General features: G+C 35.1%; 1 protein-coding gene across 2 annotated transcripts; it reads right to left on the bottom strand.

Annotated features, from left to right (window-relative positions):
- Positions 1 to 242: 242 nt before the first annotated feature.
- On the bottom strand, positions 243 to 25,225 carry LOC144971315 (ras-like GTP-binding protein rhoA). 2 transcript variants are annotated; one of them, XM_078911961.1, is made up of 5 exons: positions 24,899 to 25,225; positions 22,372 to 22,494; positions 20,601 to 20,767; positions 18,784 to 18,881; positions 243 to 9,878 (listed from the first exon to the last, which is right to left on the bottom strand). In XM_078911961.1, the coding sequence occupies exons 2-5, from the start codon at positions 22,403 to 22,405 to the stop codon at positions 9,578 to 9,580; spliced, it is 600 nt and encodes a 199-aa protein (XP_078768087.1). In that variant the 5' UTR covers positions 22,406 to 22,494; positions 24,899 to 25,225; the 3' UTR covers positions 243 to 9,577. The 2 variants fall into 2 exon arrangements, with proteins under 2 accessions (XP_078768087.1, XP_078768086.1); XM_078911960.1 differs by lacking the exon at positions 24,899 to 25,225 and adding an exon at positions 24,312 to 24,564.
- Between the last annotated feature and the right edge of the window lie 938 nt (positions 25,226 to 26,163).

A 26,163-nucleotide genomic window follows, 5' to 3' on the forward strand; every position in this document is an offset into this window, starting at 1 on the left:
CCCACCCAGATATAGAGCGCCCATTACCGCAAGTCACGAGGCCAAGGCTATTGTCCCCAGGACTGAGGACTGAGGAGTTCTCCAGTTAGGGTTGCGAAAAATGCAGGGAGGTAAAAGGACAATTGTATGCCCTGGGAGGTTGATTGGAAATAACAAATCAGTGAGTGCAAAGAGCGAGATGGAAAGAAAAATAACAAACAAAATTGCCACACATTTCATTAAAAAGTATAAACTCGTCGAAATAAGTTTTAAAAATCTATATTTATTCCCATAAAAAACTTGCATCGAATAAGCATCAAGAAACCGAATGGATTGGTCCAGTGCATGTGGTAAGCGTAATGAATAAGATTCGAGAGCATAGATTGAGAAACAATTCAGTTCCAGACAAAACGTTGCACAGGTCCCCATCACTGACATCATTATCAAAATAAGATCTATGGTCATCAGCTGCTGAGAGCTAATACTTTTAAGAATGTGAAACCTAACAAACAGTGGTAAAATACAGAAGAAAAAAATTAGGTCTATACCCCCCCCCCCCCCAATCCCCCTCAAAACAAAAAAAAAAGCCACAACTTTTATACACATTCTACCTTGGAGCTATGACTCGTAAGGAGACCTTGCTTTTATAAAAATGCTTGCAATAATTTAAGGTTATCTAGCGCAAGAAAAAAGTATGGGTTGGATATTCAGAAGATTACAAATATATCTGTGTTTACAAGCATACAGGGAAAAGCGAGCCAAAAAGTGTTTTAGTTTGAACAAGGAATAGAAGAGAATTCCGAGAGAAACCTTTCCTTGTTGCTATTACTTCAGAAAAAATCTCGAGTGGGTCGATCACTGTCCCTTTGTGTGTGAAGCAAGGGCTCTATCAATCATATCATGTTAAGTAAAATCAAACCTAGCATGTTGAGGGTTAAATTATGGCCTTCATTTTGGAAATTATAGTATTCTAATGCGTTTAACCTGTTAACCTCCGCACTCTACAAAGACAGGTATTTAAAAATTTGGCCAGAAAACTCGTCCTTCAAATATTGATCAAATTAAATGACCCTCATCATGGCAAAAAAGTGTCAAACCTGGGACTTCACATGGGAGATCAAAAGACCCTATTCACGTCTCTTATGCTCGAAACGATAACACAAAAGCCACACTCAAAATAGTCAATCTAGTGAGAGCTCAAAACAGTTGATGATAGCATTTTCTCAGAGAAAGTTGAGATTTTGGGTTGATCGTCTAAACGCAATAACTCTATTCAATTGACAGAAATGATGTGAAATGAAATTTAAATGGACATTTTTGCAATAAAAAATAAAATTAAGATACTCAGTGGGTGCTCTTGGTTAAAAAAATGTTATCTTAGAATTAAACATTGCATAGTATATAAATATAAATAACAATATGCTTGTCTAAATAAAATAATTTTTAAAATTTTTATTATAAATATAAGGGAAGGAGAGAGGGAAAGAGAGAGAAGAGCCACTGAATAGTGAGTAAAAAGATTTTTTTTCAATGCTTTCTCTTAAAACTCTAACCCTAATATAATATTATAGTAAAATTTTCTTACAAAGTCAGTTTTCACATACAACATCAAAAGAAATCAAAACAAATCTCTATCAGATTCTGTTACACTGGTTGTTTTAACACTGCTTTAATGGACAATATTTTGTCATAGTTTGAAAGTATTTCCATTACAATAATCACAACAGGGACAGGCTCACTGCATAATAATAAGAATTCGCCCAACAGCTGATCGTGCCAAAGCAGCTGACCATTATGTCCCTATAATCGCACAAATTTGCACGACCAGTGAGTCGTGCTCCATTCCACAAAGTGACCAACTGCATTTGTGTTATCGGCAGTCATGTGAAATCGTACAATTAGACATCTAGAATATCCATGCTGTTATTGTTGTAATAGACGTATTCTCAAATTAAAGTAAAATATTGTCCGTTACAACAATATTAAAACAATGCTGTTCAGTTATTATACCTTTTTAAAATTTTGTTTTTAAGGGTTTTACAGCGCTTGCAACACATTAAGGTCATATCAGCGCCAGTAAAAAGGAAGAAAATGGGATAGTAAAAAGTTAAAGAATTACAATCAAAGCATCCACGAATATGGCAGACAAAGAGGAATTGGTTCAAATAGGGATCAGATGTAGATTCCAAGAGCACTCTATCAGTGTACTTAGTTTGAGATAACCTATAAGTCTCATCCGGACACAAGCACAAAATCCAACAAAGAGGAATACACTCAAATGCTTACATTATACATAAAACAAAAATAACAAATATAATAATACATAACACAGAGAGATGATTTACAAGGAAAAAAATACCATCTCCCAAAACAATAACTATGCATTTGACTGTTTCCCTCCCAGCCAGGGCCAGGACAAAACCAAGTAATCTCATTCCAAGACACAGACAGACAGCATGTTGGAAAACAGATATAGGGGGATAGAAGACACAGTATGTACCTCCCTGCCCACTATTATTATACCTTAAAGTAGGGTAAGGTAAGGCGCTTTATAAATCATATAAATGAGAATTTTTATTACAAAAAACCCCCAAAAAAACCCAAACAAACAAGGGGAATACAGATTGTTTGTTTGTTTGTTTTTAAGGGTTTTACGGCGCTTGCAACACATTTAGGTTATATCAGCGCCAGTAAAAAGGAAGAAAATGGGATAGTAGAAAGTTCTAGAATTACAATTTAAGCACCCAAGAGAAAGGAAGACAAAGGGGAACTGGGAACAAATAGGGATCAGATGTAGATTCCAAGAGCATACCATCAATGTACTTAGTCAGGGATCACCTATAAGTCTCACCCAGACACAAGCACAAGATCCAACAAAGAGGAATACACTCAAATGCTTACATTTCATTATACATTAAAAATAAAAAATATAATAATATATAACAGAGAAATGATTTACAAGGAAAAAACATAATCTCCCAAAACAATAACTATGCATTTGACTGTTTCCCTCCCAGCCAGGACTCCGGCCAGGGCCAGAACAAAACCAAGTAATCTCATTCCAAGACAAAGACAGAAAGCATGCAAAAAACAGATATAAGGGGATAGAAGACACAGTATGTACCTCCCTGCCCACTATGGGAGGTCAGGAACCCCACCCAGGGAATAAAGATTGGTAATGATTAGTCAAGTTAAGATGAGATACAAATATTTATGAAATTATATATATATATATATATATATCTATTGAATAAAGTAATGTTTTATTTTGCATAAATATAATTGCTAAGTAAACAATAGTTAAATTGAAAGACAAAAATAATGAGAGGTTTAAAGAAAAATGAAAGTTAAGTGCAAGATATCAATCTGAAAAATAGCGCATGGTGAAAATTGCAAGATAAATAACTATTTTGAAAAAAATAAATCATTTTTTTCAGAAGTTGAAAACTGATGTCTTGAAATAATGTATCACCCAAAATGGCTTAGACAGAAAAAAGTTGTGCATCGGAAAAAAGCATCACAGCTGATAACAACCATTATTGATTTCAGCAATTATTGAAATGCCAAAGACCAAATTGATTAATTACGTCTTGATTTCTCCAAAGCTTTTGATTAAATAGGCTGCAAATAATTTTTAAAAAAAAGTTAAATACCTTTAAAGTTTTAAATCACTTTTCGTTACTTTTTTATGATCTTGCCCTCTTAACGACTACCCTAATATAGCTGTAATAATAATTATAATTACAGTTGCAGGACAAGCATTAAATTGTTTATTTTTTATGTTTTTAAGGGTTTTACGGTGCTTGCAACACATTAAGGTCATATCAGCGCCAGTAAAAAGGAAGAACATGGGACAGTAAAAAGTTCTAGAATTACAATTAAAGCACACAAGAAATGGTAAGACAAAGGGGAATTGGTTAGTTTGAGATCACCTAAAAGTTTCATCCAGACACAAGCATATGTCCCAACTAAGAGGGATACACTCAAATGTTAACAAATCATATCCAATATGTAAACAAAACAATAGTGCATAACAGAGAGATGATTTACAAAGAAAAAAAATATCATCTCCCAAAACTCTAAATATATATTTGACTGTTTTCCTCCCAGCTAGGGTATCCGCCCAGGACCTGGACAAAACCTAGTAATCTCATTCCAAGACAAAGACAGAAAGCATGTTGGAAAACAGATATAGGGGGATAGAAGACACAGTAAGTGCCTCCCTGCCCACTATGGGAGGTAAGAAACCACACCCAGAAGCATTAAATTGGATTAATTCACTTCTGTCAAATAGGCCCAAAACAGTAATAGTAAATTGAATAGTCAAATGAAACACAATCAAGATCGATGATCAGTTTTAGGACATTGTCTTTCTCTGATTTATATTCACGAAATTGATAAATAAAATTAAGATAAAATGCAGATTATGGTTTCTTGTATAGGCAAATACACATTCAAAAAGATAAACAATTATTTTTTCACAGCAAAATACTTAAAGATTGTTGGCAAATGTCAATGGACAAAACAAAAATCAAACAAAAAAAAACAAAAAAAACATCTGTGTTTAATGAGGCAAATTCTGCCCTAGGATATTTCAAACATAACACACCAAGCTGCCCAAAATCAGAGAAATGATACAAAACTGCAGTTAAATCAATACTGGAATATGATTGTCCAGTTTGGGATCTTCATCATAAAAACCATATTATGGTTAAAAATTGGAAAAGGTACAGAATAATGCAATGAGATTTATTATGAATAATAATTCATTCAATATGGCGGCAAAACAGCTGCACGTATAAAAAAATTTAGATGGGTTTCCGCACCAGCTGGTGCTAAAATAACTAGTTAAAAAGAATTAAACGGCTGAATAGAGATACTAATAGAGTACTACCAAATCAAGTTAAGTAAAATACAAACTAGGCAGTAGGGGCGTCAAACTTTTAAAACTCCTTCACGAAATCTTGACATTTTTCACAAATGCGTTCCGCTTGTAAGACAAAATTGCGTGCAATATCAAAACCTTTAAAAATTCACTGAAGACTATCATAAAAGTACCCTAATTTCTATTTGTTTTTTGTTTGTTTGTTTCTTTTTTTTTTCCTTTGGTATGCACGGCAACAGTGGTATTCAGTCTGAATGAGTTTGTTAGTTTATTTGAAGACAATTAAGAGAAACATTTTCATGATTGATTTTCAATTTGTTCTCTTACGTAATTTTCCCAATAAGATAAAAAGACAGAATATTACTTCTGTCATAAAGGCGATGAGGAGGTGTATTGTGATTGTTATAGAGGAGTACTAGCAACAATCTGAGAAAATAAAGCAGATAGGATTTCTATAACTTCCTGAATGGATTTCAATTTCGCATCTTAAAGGCTTTAATCAATATTTGTCCTTATATCACACTTGTTTATTAGATAAGATATGTAACTTTCTCATATCATTATTTCGTTTGGTCTCGCCTCGTGACGACCATCCTCAATTACCAGTTCTTATAAATATAAGTTAGCTTTCAGGAAAATAATAAACATGAAAAGTGTGAGTTTTCAAGAGCATTGGGACTTTTACAGTGGAAGAGGGATTTATTACAAAATCAATATGTATAAAATATTTTATCATGAGAATCATTTGTATGTCTGTGTTAACAACATTTTGATGTCATATCAGCGCCAGGAAAAAGGAACACAGATTTTCAGATTACGATTATAGATTGTGGACATACTTAAGAGTAAGAAAAGGAAAGTTGACATAAGCATGTTATCACATATAAAAGTACTATACAATAAAATAAGAAAACACCGTTTCCCCCTTTAAAAAATGTACTGCTTTAGGATAGGAATGTACAGTATGCAAATATAAATTTCAATAAACATAACAATTAAGATGTCCAAGTGAAATCCAGCTAAACCAAAAGAAAAAGAGAAGGAGGAGGGGGGGGGGGGGGGGGGGGGGGTATCTTCTATTTTGTTTTGGACATATTGAATAAAAACAATAAAAGAAATTTAGGGTTGACTCATAATTTATGAAATATAGCAATTCTGCTACCTAGTTTAAAGTTTTTGAATTTTGGACAAGTGAGAGGGTCATCGAATTCGATCGATAGATGTTTTCTGGCCAAAATGAAAACAATGTGTTTGGTCAGCATATGGCAGAGTTGTCCAATTTAATTGAAATTTCTTTTCTGTCATAAAAAGAAAAGATAATATGATGCACTACTGGAATAATGATACCAAAAAATTGGTGCTACAGTTTAATATTGGCGATAGGGAGGTGACATTGATGCAAATTACTCATCACAGAAATCAAAAATATATATGCAGTGTAAATAGTAAAGGGGAAAAATGTTTTTTAAAGGTTTAACAGAAGTTTAATATAAATGCTTTTGGATGACTAATAACTTACTGACATTGACAAAATCTCAAGTTCTTTACCCTTTTTCCCCAAACGTTATAATTAAATTGTTTATAGTTGAACTGATTTTCATTGTATGAGAGTTAAAAAATTGTTGATGACAAATAGGCCCTCAGTGCAACCAAACTCAAACACAGCCAGAGTTCATACCAGTAAATTATATAATAGAGATTATTATGGCCCTTTGGTTTTGGAGAAAACTTCATTATACTATGATTATAGAAAACATATTATGGGCATCCCTATTTTCCTTTGTAAAAGAAAACGTAGGAGTTTTAAAAATACCCCCCCCCCCCCCCTCTTGCAAAACATCCAGTTTTATTTTTTAAAAAGGATAATGACACGAATTTATGTCAAGTTGTTAAATCCAAGAACAGTTCATTGTAAACAAAATAACACATTTTGACAATAATAATAATATAGTTGAAGTTTTTGAAGGGGCATAACAAAAGTATACTTGAACTCATGCGTTTGAACTTTTGAACTCATTCCTAAGGTCACGCCAAATACGGGAGTTCACAAATCTTATATCATCAAATCTTTTACCATCCATCTAATGCAAAGCACTTTCCTGATTATAGACCCAGATATACCCAGCCAGGTATTCCAGATAAAAAACTGATGAGTTAAAGTAACTTTGTTTACACATGGGTAATTACTAATTGAGCTACAGGGTTCACTGAAGCAAGCAAATACTGAATACAAAATTTAGTCATATCAGTACTGTCAAAAAATACGATGATGGGACAATTAAATATTGTCAACTCTAGTTTATCAGTGCTTGGAAAAGGAAATTTAGAAAGAATAGAAGTGGAGCTCAGCAGCAAAATAATTATGTGTCTAATCTGACAGACTTAAGGACATTGGAAAATCAGCAACTGAATCTCAACACCATTGAGGATCTTCAGGCACTGCAGATAATTGTTTTGGATCAACAACATCGGTTAGATCTAAAGTGCCGCCTGGTGGAGGCACCCAAGACGTCCCAGTCCTATGACAGAGAGGCAAACGGCTCATAAGTCAGTAAGTCAAGACTAATCTGAGACAAGGGGGTCCAGATAGCTCAGTTGGTAGAGCACTCGCTTCACATGCAAAGGGAATGAGGTAGATTCCGGGTGAAGTTGAGATTTTTATTTAACCCCCTGACCACCTAGCAGTGACTGGATAGCTGGGTCTGTTAGAACTGGTGGAAAGCACTTTGCGATAGACTAGTGTCCTATCTGAAGGGTAGTGAGCAATTGCTATTGTCCGTTTCGTGCTGTAGAAACTGGGATAAACTCCAGCTCCATGGGTCTAATGGCTTTGAAGGACTTCTAATCTGAGACTAAACAAAAAACTTCACCAAGATACCTTTATGGGAGCATTTTTTTTTTTTGTTTTGTTTGTTTGTTGCTTTAGGTCTCTTCCAACACAATTGAGGTTATATGAGAGACCGCTGAAACAAAAAAAAAACAAGCAATCTAACAAAAATAGTACAAATGTCAATCAAAAGCATAACCTAAAGATATCATAAGCTAAATTATAAATAACCAAGAACAAACAGGCAGAGGATTTACAGGAAAAAAAATATCCCCTGTCAAAAATACAATCACAAACCAAAGAAGCAGGATAGGCTAGTAAAGAGAAGAAGAAACGACATCACTATCGGATCGTACACCCATGCAAACATCATAGGTATATGATTCAAGGGTGATGCTCCCATCCAACCACCCGCTATGGGATCATTGCTGAAAGGGATACATCCAAAAGTTGCTTATATACATTAAAAATTACATGGTCCAATGCAGAGGACTAACAAGAGAAAAATAATATCATATCCCACAAAAGACATAATGTTGAAATTCAATGATCACATTTTAGGACAAGAAAAGTAAGCCACATGATGTAGGTACAAGTTAGTGCTGAGCGGTTCTAAGCTTGTGTAAGAACTGCAGTTCTCTGTTCCTGGAAAATGAGAACCACAAGGACCAATTCCAGTTCCTAGAACCAATTCTTTTTCGACCTTGGCATTGGGTCCACTTCCTAGAAATTTGGACAGAACCAGGAATCGCTGAGACTGTGAAACATACCCTGGTTGATGGAAATAATGGAATCGTCCAAGGGCATGCAACCTCCCATCTTCCCTATCCCACACATGGCAGGGCATTGGGCAATGGAAAAATTGTATTGTTATAACAAGTGGGGGTGACTTTGGTAAAGTACATATATAGTAAATGGATGGTGACTGGTTGGAGTATGCGAAAGAGGCAAACCTGGCAAAGAACCAAAGAACTGAAGAAAGGTAGTAATAAGCGAAAACTCAGAACAGATCTCTGGTTCTCAGCTTAGGAACTATGGGACCTATTCTCGTGGCATGGTTTAAGAGAGTAACTAAAGAGTTGACCTATATAGGAACTCTCCATGACCCATAGAGGAAGTAAATTCAACTATGAAACCTGCCAATCACAAAATCTGAATATTTGATCTTTGAGTGTGAAATAATGTCATTGAACATGAGTTAGAAAGTACAAAGGCACAGAATGATATCAGGAGTACTATGACAATTAAATTAATAAATAACAAAAACGTTTACACTTTGACTCTGCTTAGGATTAGATCTTGAGAGGAAAGGGTGCAAATTTGACAAAATACTTATGATTGCTGATATATGGAAAGCACTTAGAACATTTTTACTTTTTATACTCAATTCAAATCATTAGTATATGCATTTTTGGAATTTTTTCCCTTGAAAATGATATAACAGTAAAATGCAGTGATCACGAGAAAAACAATTAAAAGAGAGAAATACCTTGCTTTAAATACACCATTCAGTAATCTAAAAGTGCAATTAAATAATATTAAAGCAATATCTTTTTCAACAATTAGTTGACATTAACTGTCAATCATAAATTAAAAAACAATAAAATTCATAATTTAGTATATGTTTAAATAAATTCACAAAATTTGTTAACACATATTTCAAATGCATATTGTGAACAATCAGGCTCATGAAATTGTCTATAGTTTGTTACTGGTAAATTGCATTTGCATCATCAAGCGCCTTTCATTAATTTGAATATGATGGTTATGCATAGAATAAAGACAATTTATGAAGTATTGGCTTACACAGAAGAATGAGCTTTAAACCTCAGTAAACGAATTTAAAAACATGAATGAAAATCTCTAACTTTTATATTGAGAAATCATTATGACTCTTCTTCCTTGTTCTTTTTGGGTTTCTGTTTTGAAACTTTTTTAACCAACATAGAAAATGTTTCTTCTACACCTTCTCCTAAGAGAGAGGACGTCTCTTGGTAGGCAAGAAGTTTTTTTGACTTTGCGAGAGTACGGCCTTGTGACTCTCTCAGGAAGCCATCAATTCTTTCAGCTTCATCCCTCAAATCTCTTTTGGTTCCAACCAGTATCATTGGAACACCCGGACACATCTTCTTCATTTCTGGTATCCATAATTTTTCAGCATTGACTAGACTATCACGGTTGTCAATACTGGGGACGTGAGAAACACAAAGAGAATATTACAGTAATTCAATAATGAATTTCATGTCACTTAAAATATTATTTCACATCCAATACAAACTGAGTATTTCATTAAATAAGGTACATATTATGTTGAAAGATGTCAATTCTACGATTGTTTTAATAAATGCACCCCAATTTTGTCATATCAAAGATTTGGGATGTAATTCTCAAATTTTGATGTCATCTATAGATCTCTCATTTTCCTTTATGACTATGCATAGCCTTTTTCTCATCAATCTGATTTGTTTTCTTATGTCTTGAATTATGATTTCAATCCCATGAATTTTGAATTGACTCTTAACTTTGCTTCTATGTAAAACGTTATAAGACACTTGTAGACCATGTTAGACATAATTGGACAAATGATGTGGTCCATTGCAGGCCTATAAATCGTCATTTCCACAATTGTCTGAAAATTTATCTTAACCATCGGTGACCTCAGCAGAAATTGATAATAGTGTCAAACATTCTGTTGTTAGATGTATCAATCTAATATGCTTTTAAAAGAATATTGTTAGTACTCACAAATCAAGTAGCCTGTCGGAGCATAAAAGGAGGGGATAGTTGTCTTACTTCTGCTTTTTTAGTGATCAAAACTTACAGTAACTAAGAGTGTTTTTAGATTGAAGCTAACAAAAAAAAATAAGTGTTGTCTCAATATTGAGATATTTACTTTCATTTAATTGAAGTATGAAAAGAAGAAAATAAAATCCCCCCTTGGTGGGGGCTGGATAACCCCTGTCAAAATATTCGGGAACAAACGTAGAATATGAAATTAACTAACTAGTACTACTAGTAAGTACCTTTAACTAACACTAATACTAATAGGAAAAAACAAAAACCCCAGAGCCTTTATTACGACCTCACTAGCCTAACTAGAACCCTAGTATAAAAGAAAACCCTCGGATCTCGATCCGATAGATGGCTAGAGAAAAAAAAAACCATAGAACGACTGCTCTACACTACTTTTCAATGTAATTCAAGGACAATGACTGGAGAACCAAAACATCAGTCATATTAGGAAATTTTAAACATTTACCAATCAATCAAGGTTTGTTCTACAAACAATACTAAACATTACAAACACTACTAAAAATTGACAAATTGAATAAATGAATTTAATAAACAACAACAGACAAAAGATCCACGATTAAAATAACAATATTAAGTGAATCTACATCGAGGAACATGTTGAATGTCTCCCAAGGCCCAAGGTCACTTCCGCGATCTACAAATGTTTCAGGCATTTAGCAGAATCGTCTAGTTTCTGTTCTTGTATTTTTTCTCTATCTTAAGGAGAAAGCGGCTCAATGATCTTTTTTCTTCCAGACAATGTAAAAGAATTCAGACGGCAGCAAAACAAAACTCAACAAAAGACATCCCAGAGAGAGAGAGAAAAAAAAAAAAAAAAAAAAGAGAGAGAGAGAGAGAGAAGAGAGAGAGAGAGAGAGAGAGAGAGGAGAGAGAGAGAGAGAGAGAGAGAGAGAGAGAGAGAGAGAGGAGAGAGAGAGAGGAGAGAGAGAGAGAGGAGAGAGAGAGAGGAGATGAGAGAGAGAGAGAGAGAGAGAGGAGAGAGAGAGAGAGGAGAGAGAGAGAGAGAGAGAGGAGAGGAGAGAGAGAGAGGGAGAGAGGAGAGGAGAGGAGAGAGAGGAGAGAGAGAGAGAGAGAGAGGAGAGAGGAGAGAGAGGAGAGAGAGAGAGGAGAGAGGAGGAGAGAGAGAGAGAGAGAGAGAGAGAGAGAGAGAGGAGAGAGAGGAGAGAGAGAGAGGAGAGAGAGGAGAGAGAGAGAGTGGAGAGGAGGAGAGAGAGAGAGAGAGAGAGAGAGAGAGAGGAGAGAGGAGAGAGAGAGAGAGGAGAGAGAGAGAGAGAGAGGAGAGAGAGGAGAGAGAGAGAGGAGAGGAGAGAGAGGAGGAAGAGAGAGAGAGAGAGAGAGAGAGAGAGAGAGAGAGAGAGAGAGAGGTTTTGTTAGTGTTTCTTGTATTGCAACAGCAATATACTTTTTTTCCATTTTTTTTTCTTGCAGAAAATGAATTAATGTTGTAAATTATTGATGATGATGTTGATAATTATACTGACGTATTAAAAATGTTAATCTTGGAATGGTAAATGTCCAGCAGTCTTAAAACCCAAAACTTCCTGAAGTAATTTGCAAAACTTTGATGGAAGGTCTTGATTTAAAAGTATTTGATTAACTCACTCACCCCTAACGTAGACCATCTCAGAATGCACAAACCTCTGTTTACAACTAATATTGATATTATCCATTCTAAATATAAATGATATAGTTCTAAATAGAAGTGGACCATTTAGCTATACAAACTATAATATCTTTGTTTGGTTCAAAGGTCTTTGAATTAAATCTCCATTTAGAAAACATGTTGAGTTTGGAATTTTATAAGGGCACATGATGAATATGGCTCTGGTTACTTCTACCCAATCATTTATTTACATTTTTTTGTGAAGAATAATATGTGAATCTGTACAGCTACTGATAATCATTTATATATGACAGTCGCAGTTGGATAGTGTAATGTATTAAGAAATTAATAATGAATGAATGAATGTACGAATGACGAGTCACTTTTGTAACTCTTGTGACTGTATGAAACCTTTGGTGAAAAGAGCAACGTTTTCCGTTGTAAATAGAAAACGAAAAAAGCTGTGTTTCGTGTTCCATTGATTTAGATCTCCTTTTATCATCACCATCTTACCAAAAATACAACATTGGCGACGAGGATCAACAAGTAAAGTATTAGATTTAACCTTCCTAGACCATATTTTAAGCAAACTAAGATGAATTTCGGCCAGATAGAGCAGTTTGACGTTAGCAAAGAGTCCTTCTCAGAATACTTCGAAAGAGTAGAACTATACTTCGTGGCAAATCAGATCGAAGACGAAAATAGACAAACTGCAATATTCCTCACGATTATCGGTCCATCAAACTTCAGGCTACTAAGGAATCTGGCTACACCAAAAAACATCAAAGAACTAAAACTAGATTAACTTTGCCAGCTGATGAAAAATCACTTCGAGCCAAAACAATTGAAATATGTGCAACGTACCCGGTTCGAAAATAGGATCAGGGCACCAACAGAATCCATCAATCAATACATTGCGTCACTGAGGCAACTGAGTGAATACTGTGAATTCGGCACAACACTGGATGAACGTCTGTGCGAGCGACTGCGAGGGGGATCAATGATGAAAAGATTCAGCGCAGACTACTTTCTGAGACTGATCTCACATTCCAGAAAGCAGTCACAATCGCCCAAGCTGTGACCACATCAGAAACAGGAGCAAAAGATTTGCTAACAGCAGGCCCCCACCAAGACCATAAGATACACCATCTTCGTCAACACCGCTACAACAACAATGACCACGCCAACAAACCTACACACAAAACTTTCACCAACCCGAGTTCAACGTCACAGTCTCACACATCATCGAAATGCCAACGCTGCGACAGGGACCACCGAGGCACTCCGTGCAAATGGATCAACGCGAAGTGTTTTCATTGTAACAAAGTGGGGCACCTGTCCAAGGTATGTAAATCGAAAAACAGACCCAACCACCAACCTCAGCATCATAAACCATCGTCACACACAGCTAAAAGCGACACTAGGAATCATCGATCGAATTATGTATCAGAAGACCAAAATCACCATCAACATCATCACAATGTCGATCACCCTGAATCAAATGCATACGACCTTTTCAACATGGAACAGGACTTAAAAACACACACACCGGTGTGGATACCGCTTCAAATCGAAGGGAAGGAAGTGTCATTCCAGCTTGACACAGGCGCATCAGCAACTATACTACCGAAAACAACATACGACAACTTATTGTTACATACACCTCTAAAACCATCAACTGTTGTCCTGAAAACATATACAGGAGACACCGTACAGATTTGCGGACAATGTCGCGTGAAGGTCCAGTACCAACAACAGCAAGCAACCAACCTGCCTCTACTCATCGTTGAAACCGCTGGTCCACCACTACTTGGAAGAAACTGGTTGGAGACCATCCAACTCAACTGGAACAACATCTTCCACACCAACGCTAAAACACACGCACAGGAACTCCAATCAATGGTTTCCAAATACGTGTTCAACGACAATGCTGGGTTACTAAACAACCACACCCAACACATCTTCCTGAAAGAAAACGCCACACCCATCTTCAAAAAAGCACGCCATCCACCATTTGCTCTTCGGGACAAAATTGAAAGAGAATTACAACGTCTAGAAAATAACAACATCATTGAGAAGATTAATTACTCAGACTGGGCAACACCAATCGTACCTCTCAAATCTGATTCGACACTCTGCATATGTGGGGATTATAAAGTGACCGTCAATAAAATGGTTGCAAAGGAAGAACATCCAATTCCGAGGATAGAAGAGTTGGCCAACAGGCTAGCACATGGTGAGAAGTTTTCAACCATTGACTTCAGCCATGCGTATACTCACCTTCTTCTCGACCCTGATAGCCAAAACGTCACAACGATCAACACGCATCGTGGTCTTTATCGCTACAAACGACTACCATATGACATATCTTCATGCCCAGCCATCTTCCAACGGGTAATGGAATCTGTCTTCAAGGATATCCCAAACACGGTGATCTACTTCGACAATCTGTATCTCACTGGCGCCAACAATGCACAACACTTCGAAACACTTGAAGCCGTGTTGAAGCGCTGTGAAGAAAGGGGACTGAACGTAAAAAGGGCTAAATGTGAATTCCTGCAGGATGAAATCGATTTCCTTGGATACCGCCTCACGAAGAATGGCATCGCTCCACAATCTAAGAATATTAAAGCTGTACGAAAAGCACCTGCACCAACCTAAATCCAGGAACTACGAGCCTACCTTGGAATGATCAACTACTATTCCAAATTTCTACCCAACATATCACACCGTCTTGCACCACTATACAATTTACTAAAGAAAGGAAGCACCTGGAAATGGACATCAGCTGAGCAATCAGCCTTCGACGATTCGAAATCGTGTTTAATGTCCACGGGGCTACTGGTTCATTTCTACCCCAACATCCCTGTTGTCGTTACCTGCGATGCCTCACCAAGAGGCGTATCAGCGATTCTTTCGCACCGTTTCAACAATGGGAATGAACAACCTATCGCAATTGCTTCCAGATCGTTGGATAAAGCAGAACGAAATTACTCCCAACTGGACAAAGAAGCGTTATCTATCATTTTTGGATTACGAAAATTTCACAAATACGTTTTTGGACAACATATTACGATCAACACCGACCATAAGCCACTATTGGGTCTTTTCGGAGAAAACAAACCATTACCTGACCACGCATCATCGCGAGTACAGAGATGGGCGGTCATTCTGAGCGCGTACGACTACCAACTGAAACACGTCCCAGGTCAACGCAACAACGCAGATGCACTCAGTCGTCTACCGCTGCCTGAAGTGGCAGCACCTACGCCGTTTCCTGAAGATCTTCACCAGATCTTCCAGGTCATCGACAACCTACCCATCTCCAGTACCACCATCGCATCGGAAACCACCACCGACCCTGTACTTCGTCAGGTGTATCAAATCGTCGCACATGGTCATCCATGGCCCACTACAATTAGCGAACAACTTAGACCCTAATTCGCACGCAAGCTCGAATTGAGCATCGACAATGGATGCCTGCTGTGGGGTACGCGTATCATCGTTCCAACGTCTCTTCAACGGGATATTCTTTCACTCATCCATGAGGATCACATCGGATATCGAATTCTGTGCGAAATCGTGTGCCAATTGCCAGAGTTTTAGGAACGTACCCGCTCACTCACCCCTACAATCATGGAACTGGCCAACCAAACCCTGGAGTCGTCTTCACATTGATTTCGCTGGCCCATTCTTAGGTCATATGTTCTTAATTATTGTGGATGCGCACTCTAAATGGCTAGAAATTCGCATTATGAAACGGATTACCTCAGCGGATACTATTTTTCAACTTCGTCATGTGTTCGCAACTCATGGATTACCCGATAAAATTGTTTCGGACAATGGTCCAGCATTTGTCAGTGAAGAGTTTCAAAATTTCCTTCGGTTCAACGGCATAGAACACATCAAATCGACACCATACCATCCATCTACAAACGGCCTAGCTGAAAGAGCAGTTGCCACCTTCAAGTCGGCGATGAAGAAAATGAACAATGGTAGTGTCCCTGAACGCGTAAACAGATTTCTTCTGAAATACAGATCAACGCCACAAACAACTTCAGGCCTCACCCCAGCTGAACTGTTGCTTGGTAGAAAATTAAAGACGCGTTTGGATTTAATTCATGATCAGGTGCACAAAACTGTTGAAAAGAATTTGGACTGTCAGAAAACTTACCATGACAAACATTCTCAGTTTAGAGACTTTACCATTAATGACAATGTTTTTGTTAAAAACCAAGGCAATACCAATCCATCTGACCCAAAATTTTTGCCTGCCAAAATTGTTGCGAAAACAGGTCCCATGTCTTACAGAGTTCAAATGTATGAAACTGATCAAGTTAAACGCTTTCATGCAGATCACATTATCCTAACTCATGTTGATCTCGATGCTGGGGCATCTCTTTCTAAAGAGGGGGAAGGGGAAATAGACACTGAACAAATGGGTATGAGTAATGCAATGAATAGCAAACCAGTTGACTTGGCAGATCAGTCAACACAACCCACGACTACTACTTCTACCACAGATGAGTCAGCAGATGATGAAAGCAGTCTGACGCCGACCACATCTGAAAGTAATGTTCGAACCACACCAGTGTTGAGAAGATCACGCAGAACAATTAAACCACCGGAAAAGTTAACTTTGTAATTTTACCATGACCATTTCTTGCTCAAGGAATTTGAGCCACTTATCTTTATAATTTGTTATGTGACCTTGTTTCGTCACTTGTTCTTTCTCTCTCATCAAACAACTTCTAAATTTATGATAGTCGGTAAGAAACTCACCCATCAAATAAGTATTAATGATTTTGCAGAGAAAATCAGCAACACCTTACTTTATGAGATATATATTCACCTTAACTTTTATTTCTGTATTAGCATTATTTAAGGTTGGGGGAATGTAATGTATTAAGAAATTAATAATGAATGAATGAATGTACGAATGACGAGTCACTTTTGTAACTCTTGTGACTGTAATAATAATAATAATAATAATACACATTTATATAGCGCTCATTCTCGTGTAAAACACAAGCTCTGGGCACTTTACAATATAAATATCAATTTTAAGTGAAAAAATAAAAAAATAAAATAATAACAACAATAACAATTCATAGCCAAATCAAGGATTCATATAGAGTCAAGAAAAACAAATACAGTAAAAATGTGTCTTGAGATTCTTTTTAAAAGTAGGTAAAGACTTGCACTCCCTCAGACCACGTGGTAGTTCATTCCAAATCTTGGGGCCGAAACAAGCAAACGATCTATCACCAAATTTTGTTCTTGATCTTTTTTCCGAAATTTTCGTTTGGTCATTACATGATCTTAAAGTGTAATTTTCAAATTTACACATGACCACGTGATCTGTGAGATATGCCGGTGCTATACCAGCCAAACACTTATAAACAAGACACGCTGCTTTGTAATATGTGCGCTTTTCAATGGGCAACCAGTGGAGAGAGGCCAACAAAGGGGTTGCATGATCAAATTTTTTTTTGCCAAAAACTAATCTTGCAGCACTGTTTTGCAGTAGTTGCAATTGTTTAATAGAAGCCTGAGGCAAGTTGACAAGCAGCGAGTTACAATAGTCTAGTTTCGAAAAAATGAGGGAAACAACCAATGTTTTACATGTTCCAATTGCAATATACTGACGGATCGAACTGATTTTCTTCAATTGAAAGTATAAAGATTTACAGAGAGCAGAAATGTGAGCTGACATTTTCATTTCTGAATCAAAATAGACACCCAAATTTTTCACAGTCTTTGAAACTTTGATCTTTTCACCCCAATCAACACCTCAAGACCATCATTCACCTTCAACTGCCCTCTATTTCCCACAATCATCACTTCTGTTTTTGACTCATTCATTTTCAACTTGTTTGCATCCATCCACTCTTTCACATCCGTCACACATTCTTCCACACGTTTCACAATATTTTCGAGATTTTTAGTTTTATCAGTAGCATAAAGTTGCGTATCATCTGCATAGAGATGATAGCGCAGCCCATGACCAGTGATGACATTAGATAATGGAGAAGTATACAAAACAAAAAGAATTGGACCCAAAACAGAGCCTTGAGGAACACCAAAAGACAATGTATGTTGACGAGAAAGTTTATCTAAAATCATAACCTGTTGCTTTCTGCCATCTAAATAAGATTCAAACCACTGCAAGACAGTCCCAGACAAGCCAAAGGTTATATTAAGTCGTTTAATGAGAATACCGTGATCAATAGTATCAAACGCCGCCGAAAGGTCTAACAATGTCAGAAGAGAAACAGAACCTTTATCTAAAACATCAAGCAAATCACTCGCAACACAGCACAGAGCAGTTTCTGTGCTGTGGTAAGAACGATAAGCTGACTGAAATTTTTCCCATAGATTGTTTTCATGGAGATGTTGTGAAAGACGTCTGAGTACAACTTTTTCAAGGATTTTAGAAAGAAATGGCAGATTTGAGACGGGACGGTAGTTACTAAGGTCATTTACACTGTATGAAACCTTTGGTGAAAAGAGCAACGTTTTCCGTTGTAAATAGAAAACGAATAAGCTGTGTTTCGTGTTCCATTGATTTAGATCTCCTTTTATCATCACCATCTTACCAAAAATACAACAGATTGTGAATGTAACTTTTCTTTCAGATTGAGTAACTGTATATATGTAAAAATATGCACTCACCTGAAGCATATTATGACACCATCTGATTTTGGATATTTAATCTTCCTTATATGTTCAAACGTTTCTTGACCCCCTATGTCATATAAAAGGACTTCAATCTGCAAGAACAAATCAAATAAATAAGTAAATTGATTAAATTCCCCTCATTCATCCTTAGAGGAAATATTTATTTAGGGCCTATCTCGAAAACTAATTTAAAAAACAAAACAAAACAAAAAAAACAAAACTCAGGAAACACAGGCATCACAAATGAGACAAGTTACATTTACTATATTAAATTCCATTTGGATATAGATTATTTACTTTGCCCTATCAATTGATTAAAAATTTTAACCTCAATATTCTCAATTTGTAAATTTACTAATAAATTGCTAAATCTGAAAGACCATGACTCAGCTTCTAAACTCATGTATGTAAGCAGAATCATAAAATGTGATTTATCTCTAAAAGTAAAATGTTTTCACTGTGACTCATTTTCCTGCAGCTCCACAAAGTTTTCCCCTTAGATGATAATATTGAAAAGACATGTTATGTCAAAGTTTTCTTAAATTTCTCAAATACCACTTTACACGTAAGAAGTGATCTTCTGAATATATATATATATATATATATATATATATATATATATATATATATATATATATATATATATATATATATATATATATATATATATATATATATATATATATATATATATATATATAAATATGTATATATATACATATATTGGGATCACAGTAATACGTCGATATAAGCATCATGTCAATATGTCAGTCATTACAAAAATTGAGAAGGAAACAAATGGAAAATGTGAGACAAAAACAAGAAAAGTCAATCGAGATGATTTGGCCAACGATTTTTTAATCTAGGGCGCTTGACTTGATTTGCCTATTAAAAAGGTCAGGAATAATTTTAAAGAACATGTCCTCTGGCAATGGCGATAAATAAGGAAGCACACTCAAGATGTTGTGCCAAACAGCACAGGGTCTAAATAGATGCAATAGCAGTATGGCTGGAAACTGGTTCCGATGGTGTGTTACCTTCCTCTTGATTCTCATCACATCAGCAACAATGACGTCAGCTGAGGCTTCAACCCTGATCTCAAGATTCTAAGGTGCATTCCTTAGAAGGTACAAAGTGAGATCAAATGCTAGTTTACATTGTTCGCATTCGTGCATCAATGGTAAAAGTGTATTGACACGTGAAGAGCAAGCGAGTACCATGGCTGTTGACCAGCTAGTAAACACTTGTGTAACTCGTAGGAATTCCTAAGCTGGCTTCTTATCTCTCTTACTCCTGCTTAAGAAATGTGCCTCTGATGAATGATGATGTAGTTCACAGGTACTGTGTCAAGTGGCAGTGTGTTACTGAGCGTTTCAAAAAGGTTTCTAAGCTCTTGACATTGTGGCTCAACAAGAAATGAAGTGAGTAGGAAAGTGACAGACGACAAAAGAGAATAAAAATTTCGCGGCGGTGATGGGGGTTCGAACCTGCAACCTTACGAGATTGTGGCTCGCACTGTACAGGAGGTGGCATTGTTTCTTCAACAACTTATGACGACTAAGAAAAAAACATCAAACTTTGTATTGCATAAATCTCACACAATGAAGTTTTTAAAAATATAGATGTTTCATAAATGTAATAAGGAAAATAAGGATCTCATCAATATCAAAAACTAGTCACTACAAACATTTTTAACAAGATCTTATTCTGGGATCATCACATGTACCTTTACTAGTGAGGCTGGTGCTCTAACAACTGAGATGAAATTGTACTTGAGAGTATTTGAAGATGATAATAACAACTGGACTCACTGTTTTATCTTTGAGAGTTATCTTTTTATTCTTAATATCCAGAGCTGTTGCTATATACTCTTGTGATGTGTATTCATCAAACTCATCATTGATGTAACGGTAGATCAAGCAGGTTTTTCCAACACCACCATCACCTACGACTACTATTTTCTTTGTGATTTCTTCACCTAGGAGAGAAAAAAACAAAAACCTTTTTAAAGGTCATCAAAAAAGTTTAGAATAAAAACACGAAAGAAAATAAAATAGAGTAGAGAATGGGAATAAAGATTGTAAAAAAGAAAATGAGAGAGAAACATAAGTCACAATACCAAGTCCCTAATGACTTAACATGAAGTGGAATGTTTTCAAAGATGTCAGATTTTATGTCTACAACTGTGTGTCTTCCACAAGTATACGAGTTTTATCTTCCTCTATCAATTCCATGTGACAATCAACAACTTTAACTTGTGAGGTTGATAATGTGTTAAACTTTTAACAGAGATACTGAATTTTGAAACCATAATTCTCTAATAACTTATCTGGCTAAAACTGCACACATAACCATTTTCATCATTGGAACAGTAACAGTAATATGGCTCAGGATTCATTAAAGCCTGGGCTACTTCATTGTCATTGTTATTATTCTATTGTAAGAAATGAAATAAGACGAATAATGGTGGTGATTTATACAGTTGATATCACATGTGTCTTGTTGGGAATTTTATAATGACACATGATGAATATGGCTGTGGTTACTTTTACCCAATCATCATTCATTAATATTTATTGCCTAAGCTGTTTTTCAAGCAAGATGATTTTTATATCCAAAAGAGACACAAATATGAAAGGGAAATATATATTGCGATCAGATAAGTTGATTATTAGATAAGCTTTCATCAAAGTTGCAGACAAAGTTCAAACTTTCTTCTTGTTCCCTATCATCATGAAGGAAAATTAACTGCCCGGCTTTCATGCTTGGACATTGTGGTATAATCGTCCTGCTATAAAGAAAAGAAAGGGGGAGGTTGTCTTCATTTAGAAAAAAGAACAACATGATGAGTATATGCAAGCTGGCCAGTTGAAATAGGAGTAATGAGTGAGTCAGTTTCTATTTCTACTCCATCCAGAGTCTTCACGACATTTTTGCTGATCCCAAGGTGTTGCGATTATCCGGAGTAGACGTCCAAGAGAAAGACAAAGACAGAAAGCAAATCAGAAAACAGATATAGGGAGATAGAAGATACAGCAAGTTATCTGCCCACCATGAGCAATCAAAGATCTAACCCAGTACTATACTATATATAGAGTAACAAGAAATCAATAAGGTGTCGCATGGATTAATAACTCATTAGCATGGATTCCCCTATTCATACAAAGGAATGTTTATTCTGATTTCCTCTTTTATCTGTGGAATTTAAGCCCCACTTGACATTTTATGGAAATTTATCTTTCCTTAATTCAACGCCTAAGTTAAGTAGCTGAGTATTAAATCAGCATGAATCAGATGTCAAAACGGGAATTTTGCATTTAAAATATCAGAAATATAAAATTTTAGTTGTTTGCAGTTTAAGAAACCACATTCACTCGACTCAATAAAGCATACATATTTAAAATATACAAATTTTTTTATACATTTGACATTCATTTCAAATTTCAGAATTTCATCTCGTGAGCCTGACACAATGCCATTCTGTGGGTCACAAATGAATGAATGCAATAAATTATACATTTAATCATTAATACTTCAAAGCATTCCTCTGTAAAAATCATAAATAAAATAATCATTCACTACCTTTCTTCTTTTGTTTAGGCTGCTGATTTCCCATGGTGGTGTTCAGACTTTTGATTTAATAATTTCTGTTTTATATATATATGACAATGGCCTTGTCACAAACATGTATCAGGTGGCAAGTCTCTGAAAATAGGGAATAAATTAGATCGATCATTCTAACAATCTTTTATCATTAAAAAGTTGGTAAATTAAAATGGCAGAGTGACATAAATTTGGAAATACTTTAATAATGGCAATGGATAACTGATAAAACTGTACTTACTTAGACTGTCAAATTGTGCTCACATTTACCAGCTTCAGCTACAACAGCAGGTCATCAACAGTAAAAACTAAAATCCCAATTTTGCAGCCTCATAGTCATAGATAGGCAATTTTTTTTTCTTTTCTTTTGGACAAAGAAGAATATGTTAAGGGTGAAATGAAGCGATTCAGCGTTTAAATGGTGAGAAAAAGAATAAAAAAGAGAAAAGAAAGAATTCATATAGTTCTCAACCATAAGGTCCATGAAATTGGGGTGACTAGATATCACTCTAATAGAGCGACACTTAACGCAGCTGATAAATTCAGTAAAACCATAAAAAGGAAAACATCTGTATGTCTAGGTTGTTTCTTTTCTTTCTAATGTGCAATTTACATTTTAAAAATAACAAAACAGAAGTGGCATAATTCATTTTCAAAAATTTGTTCTAAATGGACATTATTAAATATTTCTACAATTTGGATGGGTCTGTAGTGAAGTGTAGTGATTAAGCTGTTTGATTCTTGATTAGAAGGTCCTGGATCGTTGTGTGCATATATGCAGGTCTGACATCCGAACACAATTATAAAATGGGCCACGTTTAACATTGTTGTAATGGACAATATTTTTCGTCATTCTTTGAGAATTCCATTACAACAATGAGTCCATAATAATTGGGTTATCAGACCTGCAAATAAGTGTATGTCATCCCGGATTCAAACTGTTATTTATCTGGTTTCTTGCCACTATTATTTTTAAAAATTTCCTTTATCTTTTAAAGCTTATATATTGATTTGTATATTTAATGTTCTTCTTCTTCCTTTTTTCTGTCACTATTATTCTCATCAATAGGTTATATATTATTATATTATTTTACCACGTTTTATCATTATTGTAATAATTAGACATTGTTGTGACAATAGTAAACTTACAAAAGTCAATGCAATCAGTGCGAGATTTTCTGAACGATACTTAGCAGGTAACACAAGATATCACTCTAACAGGGCAGCACCTAAGGCCTGCCTTTGGTAATTGTGGTCTTAAATAATCAACGGTTTTGGTCAGAGCTGCTAGAAGCTGTGGATTGCAGGTAATGTGCTAAAAATGTATATAATAGCTTCAACAAACAACCCCCCCCCTTAAAAAAAACAAACAAAACAACAAAACACCAAACATTGAACGCTTTGGGCATAAAACCCTTCTTCAGCCAAAAACAAAACAAACAAAAAAATAACAAAACAGAAACAACGTTAATGGATGACTTAAAATTTAGACACGGCAGAAAAGGATTGGGAATGTCCAGTCTAGTCAGCAAAATAAGTCAACATATAAACAAATAGAAGAGATCGATGACAAAAGTATTATTTGTGCGGCAATTTGCGGATTTTGAGATAATAGGTAAACTGGATAGACGAGCAGCGTTGTGTGTATCTTTGTGTGTGAAATGTCTATCCCATCCAAATAAAAAAATGCTCTACAATATCGGCATAAAGTAAAGAGCTAAAAGGGTTGTAATTGTATTTCAAAGTAGACTCCGGTACTTCACTTCACGCTCTACGCTGCATGAATAGATATGATAATGATGAATAAAAGATAATGATGAATTTGAAAATAAAAATAAAACGTCGTCTCCACTCCAGCCTATAAATTATGATGATAAGAATAAGAATAAGAAGTTAAGAAGCTCTCATTCTCAACTTACAAAATCTAAATGCTGGTCTTCACAATGTCGACTCCAGCGTGTATGCCATTTGATTATTGAATAGGCTATTATTAATTATTATTATAACACTAAGACTTAGAGAATAAAAACAAGTTTAAGTGATGGCTGTCATTATTCCCAGACGCCTGTCTGGGGATAATAAAAATTCGTTATCCCTAGACAGGTGTCTGGGGATAACCAATTTTTGTTATCCCTAGACACCTGTCTGAGGATACTATCCCCAGACGCATGTAGCAAGTGGGCAGAAAGATTTTATGCAAAATGCCAAACTAGGCGTGAAAAATACCAAATATTCTGGAAAAAATACTAGTGGTTGTGTCCCAAAACAGTTAATATATCAAGTGATATTTAACACAAGATGAAAGTAAATAGTGATCAAATGTCAAATCCAGCTCTTTAAAAAAAAATATTTTAAAGCAAATGGATCAATGAAATTTCTTTTGTTACTTTGATCTGAAAACGTCAAACTGGCAATTCGACTTTTTATTTTCAACCAGGAAGAAAGTTGTTAATCATCAAATCTGTTCATAGTCCACCAACCATTTAAATTTTCATTACCAACCTACCTGTTAACTTTATTGATCATCTCTTGTTTCTATAATTTGCTCATTCTGGCCACAATTTTGGGGACGACCGGGAATAATTTTTATGTCGCGGACGAATTCCTAGGCCATGGTGTTGTTCGCCCCAAAGCCCAAAACCCACACCTGTTATTTTCCTGTCTGCTTCGCACAAGACAATACAATTTAGTATCACACGTCCACAAAACTAGATCCAACAACATATTTTTATTCGAATCAGAGATAAAAATAACTACCAAAACAAGGAAGCAAAAATGGTGGAAATATGTTTAGCTCATATATGAATTTAAAATATTCCGATAGCGGTGTGGATAGGCAGCTCAGTGGGTAAGGCCACCTTTCATTTTACTCCTATTAGCTGCACAGATTCGACCCAGTCGGGACCCCCCCCCTCCTCCACTCATTTTTTTTTTTTTTTACTTTTCTTTCTTTCTTCCCAATTGATTTTCATTGTTTTCACTTTTGTTCCGAGTTCCGAGCAAGAGTTTTTTTTTTTAATCAGTTGAATTTTTTATTTCTCCGATAATATTATTTCATTACTTAACTTGCTCTAGATCTATTATTGTTTTTGTTTTTGTTTTGGTCAATGATAATAATAATAATAATAATAATAATAATAATAATAAATAATAATAATAATAATAATAATAATAATAATAATAATAATAATAATAATAATAATAATAATAATAATAATAATAATAATAATAATAATAATAATAATAATAATTGTAATATTTGTTATTATTATTACTATTACCATCATAATCATTATTATATTATTATCAATAATAGTATTATTTTTATTATTAATACTCTTATTATCATACTATTACTATTATTATTATTATTATTATTATTATTATTATTATTATTATTATATTATTATTATTATTATTATTATTATTATTATTATTATTATATTATTATTATTATTATTTATTATTATTATTATTATTATTGTTAACACTATTCCCTGCTCCGAGGGAAATCTCTCTTTTTTTCTTTTTTTTAAAAATATTTTGACCTAAACCTTAGAGTTTTTTGTTTGCTAAACCTTTATGTAAATGTTCCGTTTATGAGCATGGATTTCTTAAATTGTTTTTATTTTTAAAACAATTATTGTTTTTATTTTTAAAACAATTATTGGTTTTTTTCTCCTCTATCTGACCATTTGGTCGCTCTCTGAATATTTCTGTTTGTTTGCTTTTTAATTATTTATTCTTTTTAGACACTATTTGAGATCGGAG

Source organism: Berghia stephanieae, chromosome 4 (assembly GCF_034508935.2).
Source record: "Berghia stephanieae isolate SIO BIC M18660-M18661 chromosome 4, UCSD_Bste_1.3, whole genome shotgun sequence".
NCBI classification, from domain to species: domain Eukaryota; kingdom Metazoa; phylum Mollusca; class Gastropoda; order Nudibranchia; family Aeolidiidae; genus Berghia; species Berghia stephanieae.

Excerpts from the sequence above, each read along its gene's own strand:
- LOC144971315 (XM_078911961.1), bottom strand. The coding sequence starts at position 22,405 with ATGGGAAATCAGCAGCCTAAACAAAAGAAGAAAG. Across the intron at positions 18,882-20,600 it reads TAACTCTCAAAGATAAAACA|ATTGAAGTCCTTTTATATGA; the intron begins GTGAGTCCAGTT and ends TTGTTCTTGCAG. Across the intron at positions 9,879-18,783 it reads GGTGTCATAATATGCTTCAG|TATTGACAACCGTGATAGTC; the intron begins GTGAGTGCATAT and ends TCACGTCCCCAG.